This window comes from Panthera uncia, assembly GCF_023721935.1.
Source record: "Panthera uncia isolate 11264 chromosome D3 unlocalized genomic scaffold, Puncia_PCG_1.0 HiC_scaffold_8, whole genome shotgun sequence".
NCBI classification, from domain to species: Eukaryota; Metazoa; Chordata; class Mammalia; order Carnivora; family Felidae; genus Panthera; species Panthera uncia.
The window spans coordinates 45,680,312-45,687,331 of NW_026057586.1; the positions used below are offsets into that span (position 1 = coordinate 45,680,312).

General features: G+C 45.1%; 1 protein-coding gene across 1 annotated transcript; it reads right to left on the reverse strand.

Moving 5' to 3' along the window:
* Positions 1-5,938: 5,938 nt before the first annotated feature.
* On the reverse strand, positions 5,939-6,625 carry LOC125914762 (transmembrane protein 126A-like). The gene has a single exon (XM_049620331.1). The coding sequence runs from the start codon at positions 6,577-6,579 to the stop codon at positions 5,986-5,988; it is 594 nt and encodes a 197-aa protein (XP_049476288.1). The 5' UTR covers positions 6,580-6,625; the 3' UTR covers positions 5,939-5,985.
* Positions 6,626-7,020: the final 395 nt, after the last annotated feature.

Genomic DNA, 7,020 nt, shown 5'->3' on the forward strand with positions numbered 1-7,020 from the left:
TTTCTTCTGCATCTTTGTTTCTCCTGGTGTCTGGGCCAGTGCTCTGGACAGAGGAGGCACTCGGGGGCAGAATTAGATTTTCTGTCTCTGTGCTTTGGCTCTGTGGATGGCTCCCGCCAACTCTCTATCCTCCCCAAACTCTGTACCGCTGGTTCTGCCCCTCTCTGGCTGTAGGGCCTTGGGCAAGGTAGGAAAACTTCTTGAACCTCAGTTTACCATTCAAAAACACACCTTGTCTGAGGGACTTGGCACACTGAAGGCACTCAACAAACCTTTTTCTTGCCCTGAGTGGATCTTTTTCAGACCTCTAGGCTGTTAAGGGATGCTCCCCATCTGAGCTCTGTAGTTACCTGTGTGTATGTACCACAAACATCACAAATCCTTGACATTTAACATATGTCCTATTAGGGAGACTGAAACATCTTTATACGTTTTATATGTTACTTCTTTGCAAACTAGTTTAATCTCCTACAAATAGAAAAGGTAACACTAGGGCCTTGTCTTGATATTCTGGGGGCTGTGACCAAACTCTGCCCTTTAGCTGTCAACACTCAGGTCCCAATGGGGAACAATCCTTAGACACCCCTTCACACACACACATCAAATCCCATTTATTCCATTCTCTGTGCCGTCTTGGATGTCACTAAAGCCCAGATGTTTAATAACATGTGTTTTTGAAGCAGTTGATAATGAAAGACTGGGATTTTGAGAAACCATGGAATGGAAAACCTCTCTATTCCAGCCCTGATCTTATTCAACATCCAGTCTGCAACCCCCTGCCACAATTCATTTTTATCTGCCACGGTAAACGTGCTGGGGATACCTGCGGACAGACACCCAGGCCAGGAAAAGGCGGTATTTGTGTAGTTGTCTTCTAATAAGGTCAAAGGCGCAATGCATTACACAGCTCTGCGGGCAGCCAGGCTCATTAGAGCAGGAGTGGGCCGTGGGACTCGTGTGGGATATTCAGAGGCTGGGGTTTCATTTGGGGTCTGTGCCTAGTGGGTGTCCTGGACTCTCTCAGCAGAACCTGGATTGGGGGTGAGAACGGCAGCCCCGAGCATCCGGGAGCCCCCACAGGACCCTTTGCCCTTCTGAATCTGAGGTCTGATTTCCACCCGGTGCTAACTAAAGCTGGAAGCAAAGCAAAATGCAAAGACCCTGGTGCTGTTTGCAAATTCCCTGTCGCTTCCCTTCACCAAATCCTGCCTGCGTCCCTGCCCCCCAGCTTGGGGGTGGGTTTTCCTGTGGGGCTTAGGTTGTTGAGGAAAGGTGAGCAAGGGCATTGAGCAAGAGGAGAGCCCTGCAGGCTGTATTTTGGTGCACTTAATGAATAGTGTGAGGCAAGGAGCTGAAGGCCAAAGCCTGACAGGCTGACAGGCCTGATTGCCATTTGCATGAACCGCACTCTGCAAGTGGAAGTGACTGGAGAGAGTGATTGATTTGTTTTGCTGAGGCTCCTTTGTGGTCTTCTGGGTGGATTTCTGGCCCCACCTCTCAGCCTCAAAGCCCTTGCTTTGCCTGCTGTTGCTTTTTTATTTGGGGGTAATGAAAATTTGTTATAAGCCTTCCCTTTCATCTGTACGTGGCAGGCTGTCACAGAGAAACGAGCCATTCGGCAGCCTCACTCCTGTCCAAATTGCTAAATGTTTTTTTTCCAATTGCTTCCCTAATGGGCCGGGATAATGGGAGCGGCATGCTCTCTGCCCACGCCGGAGATGCCAGCGCATTTGTCCAGCGCACATGTGTGGTGGGCAGCCGGCCCCTTCTGTCCGCGGCGGGCCAGCCCCGGTGCAGCGGGGCGCCGGCTGGAGCACCTGCCGGTGTGCGCTCGCACCCAGGAAGGGGCTCCCCAGCTCCACCGGCGCGGCGTGGCCATCCCCGCGGGTGAAGCCCGGCCCCGGGGGGGGGGGGGGGCGGGGCGGGTAATGCGGGCCAGAGCCCTGGACCCGGGGCCACCGATGGACCGGCCGGGCCAGCTTTTTATGGACTCCAGTGGCTGCTTTTCGGAGGGGCGGGCTCTCGAGCTCCCCACGGCCGGCTGTTCCGCGAGCTGGATGCTCAACTGTGGCTGACCCACAGCTTTATGAGCCTAAGTGCTTATCCAGGAACAGAAGTGAGGAGGTTGTGTGTGATAAGAAAATAATTTGCCAAAACTGCAACAATAAAGAGGGCCTGGTGGGATCTCTTATGGTATGAATAGCCCGGAGCAGCTGCGGATTTCTCCCTGCTTTCACCATTATTTTCATTTTTATAACAACTAAAAGCTAAATGCCTTGTACAAGCCTGGAGAATCTTGCCTCAGCTTCTCCTCCAACGTCGCTTTCTCTTTCTGGGAATCTTAGCATGCACACCCGGACATGCACGCCCGGACAGAATGTTCCTTGGCCTCGCGGCTTCAGCTGGTCTGCTCCTTGGCCCGGTGACACCGCGGCGCTGCACTGCCCTGACGTCGCGCTCCCCGAACAATCCCCCTCGCACAGAAAGCTCCAGTTGTCCCCTCTGGGGCTCCGGAACAGGTGCTCCTATTACTGCGTCCCGGAGGCAGGGAACTCTTCATCAGAAACCAGTGCCTTGTAAATCACAGCAGTTCCTCGGTTGACGGGGGACATGCGCTCCACTTGAGAACGAATGAGGCAGACACAATCCTACCTCTTCGTGCGCTTTGCTGTGTTCTAAGGGCACCGCCAACACTTCCTGAGCGCCCCCAGCCTTCCACGGGGGTGCTGAGTGCTACCATCATTCACATTTAGTAGGCGTCATATACAAATGGGTGCTGCACGAGACACGTAAGCAGTGTAGGGTGCAGCCCCGGCCTTGAAGTTAGGCAGCACACGTCCCCCATCCGGCTCCGTCAGTGAGTAGCTGTGTGACCTAAATCCTCATTTCCTCGGTGCCATGGGGATAAAGGAGCAGCACTTCGCTGGACTGTAGGTGCTATTATTAATTAAACAAGAAAATAAATATAGAGCACTTGGTAGGGTGCATGAAACCTTATTAGCACTCAATACATGTTAGCTATAATTATTACATCTATTTCTTTCTGAGTCTCTCTGGCTAGTTGGGAATACACGGGCAACATGGAAGGATAGCATGAGAGAGAATGTGATAAAGGAATGCATTTAATGAGTGACAAAAACAGCAAATGCTATGGGGGGGGGGGGGCAGTCACTTAAGCCAGGGCGGTCAAAGATAATTTTTGAGCAATGCAGTTGTGCGGGCAAAGCATGTTTCAAGGTTAACTTGACTGGATTTATTGGAACAGATAAAAGAATGGAGTTGGGAGGATTAATTGATTATAATACTAACAGGAAGGGACTTAAATAAACAATACAATAAAATTAAAATGGAATGTTTCTGGTGGGAGAAGTTAGGAGGAGAGGGAACAATCCAGGATGCTTTAAACTTTTTAATTTTTTTATCTTATTATTATTTTAGCTGAATGAATAAATAGAACGTTGGAAATAGGAAAATCTGGAAGGGAAGCTGGTTCTGGAGAAAAGATGAGCTCAGTTTGAAGATTTGGATTCGTTGTGAGGCTATCTAAACAGATGACTTCACACTATAATTGGCATGCATATAACACAGAATAGAGTAAAGCAGAGCACTTAAATGTAACCCTTGGAGAATGTCAAGGACACAGATTCAGTACATAGGAGCAAGGAATCTATAGCAATAGAAAGATAGCCAGAAGTTCAATGCCATGAAAGTCATAAGAGCAAAGAGTTTCCACAAGAATGAAGTGGTCAGCAGTAGGGAATGATGATAGGGCCAAAGCCGAAGAGAATGAAGACTGAGAATTGGAGCTGAGAATTAGGGTACAAATAGGGAGAGATCAATTTCAGGAGCACAATGGGCAGTTGATGTAATAGTATCAGGAATTAGGGACTGTGAAGTGATGGAAAAACGGAACTGCATTACAATCTGGGAAGTTATCAGGAGGTAGGAGACATGGCCTTTGTACTCAAGGGACCACTGGGCACACGTTTCACCCATAGTCACTACTTTAATAGCAGGGTTATTAGGCCAGGGGAGGCAGGGAGGAATATTATCTGGGGATTAAAGGAGCCTTTATACAGTCTTTGCTAACTCACACTGTTGGCTTTGTCTCCACATGAGGCAGTTCTTCTCTAGAATTTTCAGTGGTCCCACACAGCCTACTAAAGCCACCATTTACCGTGAAGTCTTGTAAATCTGCTTGCTCTGTTATTAAGTTTACATTTCTCATTCAGAAAAATAGCTATTACCTGTAAGATGCTTACAATAAGATTCTGAAGTCCCTTTTTGTTTCATTCATTCATTCATTCATTCATTCCTTTCAACAAATTTGTATAGAGTTTCCATGACATACCTTGTTCCAGAAACGCCAGATACAGTGGTGAATAAGACAGAAAAAATGTCTTCATTCATAGAGCTGTTAAAATACTAGGTGAAAAGATAATAAGTACACAATATAAGATAATTTCATAAGTAATAATGTGTTGGAGCTGGGGAGCTAGTTTAGGAGGTGATATCTGGGTTGATTCCTGGATGATAGGAAAGAGTTAACAGTGAAGATCTCGGGTATAGGATAAGGGATGGGAAACAAGTGCAAAGGCCCTGAGGTGGATGGAGCATGGCTTGACATGTTCAAGGAACTAAAGGAAAGCTAGTGCAGCTGGAGTATAGTGAGCAAAATGAAGATAAATTGGAAATTTACTTTCTGAGAGGTAGGCAAGATAAGGATATGTAGGAAATGCAGGCCAAAGAATCTGAGTTCAAGTGTAATAGGAAGCTATTGAGGGATTTTGAGAAGTGGAATGACTTGGCCTATTTATGTTTGTAGAAGAATATACTGGCCACATGGATTAGTGGAAAGGGTCATAGGGGACAAAAGTAGAAGTCACTGGAGGGTGGTAAGCCAGAGGTTGACATAAATGCTTAGATTGCCTTGTGGTGTCCGGATCACACAGTGGAGCTGGGAGACAACAGAAGAAGCAAGAAAGACATTATATTGCAGTAATTAGGACAGGAAAGCCAATGAGGATTCACATTGGGGAAGAAGCAGTGGAGGTAATGGGAAGTAGACAGATGGGAGATATACTTTGGAGGTATAGCCAACAGAGCTGGCCAAAGAATTGGATGTCACAAATCAATATGGAGTCTAGGGTGTTTTATTTTAGCAAATTGGATGATTGTATCGTCTACCGAAATGAGGAAAACTCCATGACAGATGTTCTAAACATTGTGAACCTTATACTGCCACCACCAACAGGGGGCCATTGTTTCCAGAAAATCGACCAGGATCACCCTTAAAACTAAAGGCCTGAGCAAAAAAGTTGAAAATTAATGATACGCATATAGAGGTTTATTATATTATCTCAATTTTTGTGAATGTTTGAATATATCTATAACAAAAAAATTTAATAAATGGAATGGCATGAAGTCTTCCTTTCAGCCAATGGATACCAATTGGATAGAAATCTTTTCCAAGTTTTGAAATAAATACCCACTAAGAAGATTGTTTGAAGCACTAGGTGAAAAAGGTCCCTCCTTCGGCCTGCTGCCATATCTTCAAGGGCAAACTGCAGTCCACATACTGCACCCAACTCATGTCTGGAAGAAAAAAATTAATAGTAGGGGAATTAAATGGCTACCAATTTGTGAGCACCCAGTTCTAATACTTTTATTGATTTTGGGTTCCAAGTTACTGCTTGAGCTGTCTCTATCCATCACATTTTCCACATAAGAGCATAGATCATCCTGGGGGTTTTGTGTGTTGGATTGGGGGAGAGTTGGGGGTAGCTCAACTGCCTGGAATTGGAAATGGGGAGACTGTGGGTTCAAATCCAACTCCATGCAGATCCATGTGGGACCCTGAGTAGCAATATGTTCACTGCTTTAGTGTCCTTGATAAAGATAATATTGATCACTACAGTTGTTCAGCCGTGTATTTATTTTTTCATACATTACGGTTTTATTTTTGTGTACAAAGTTGTTTAACGATCACTGAATTTCTAGGCCAGGTTCAGGTAACTGAAGAGCCTTTATAACTAATTTATATTGTCTAGATCCAAGGTATGCGGCAAACATGGTCTGGAGCAAAATGGGAAATAACATCTTTCTAAAGATAGGCTTAGAAATTCTAGTCCAGTAAGTTAAGATGTTTCCTTTTTCTGGTAGCAAGGCTGACTCATACCTGGCTGCTAGGCCACCATTCACAGGTATAGCCAAGAAAACAGGGTACAGACCACCAAAAACAAGATCAACCAGTCCACCCCGTGTTATGGTACAGTTTTCACAATTCAAATCACCTGTATTCAAAAGTAGATTTACAAAACCTTTGTAAGATGCATGTGCAGTCAAAAATGGGATCACTGCCATTGGTAAGCCAGCAGCTATACGAGCCTGTGTCACATTTAAGATGCATCGAGAAAGACTATTTGCTATTAGACCACAGAGAGCAGCATTAAGTCCAATATAAACTGATCCATGTTCAAATAAATTCCTTTCTGCTTCTGGGAGGTGGTTAATTTTTCTGGTTATGATATTGAAAATTAAGTCTTCCTTGACAGTATTATCTGGTTCATGATTTTTCATCTTTAGCCTTATGCTCTGCTCACAACCCTCCTCGGCACGCTGGGGTTCACTCCAACCTTTGCTCAACTAGCCTGAACGCAGCCATCTTTGGCTGACCTCAGCCGTGTATTTATACAGAAGATGGATTTGAAGCCACAAAATAAAGGGAAAAAACACACAGATACACAATAAAATGTTCTTTACAATTTTCAGATTACTTTGTATTTCAAGGGAGACTTTAAGGAGGGGCATGAGAGTGGGAAGAATATGTTGTCTCCTGAAAGATACCATGTGGGTCCAAAATATTCTGTGCATTAGGATAAACAAGAACATTTTCCTGGTCCTTCTAATAAAACTATTTGCTCTTGTGGAAGGTCCTTCAATGGGATGATTCAGAAAATTATAACATTAAGTGTTAGTGGAGATATAGTTCCAAATAAAAGGTAGTGATTAAAAACACAA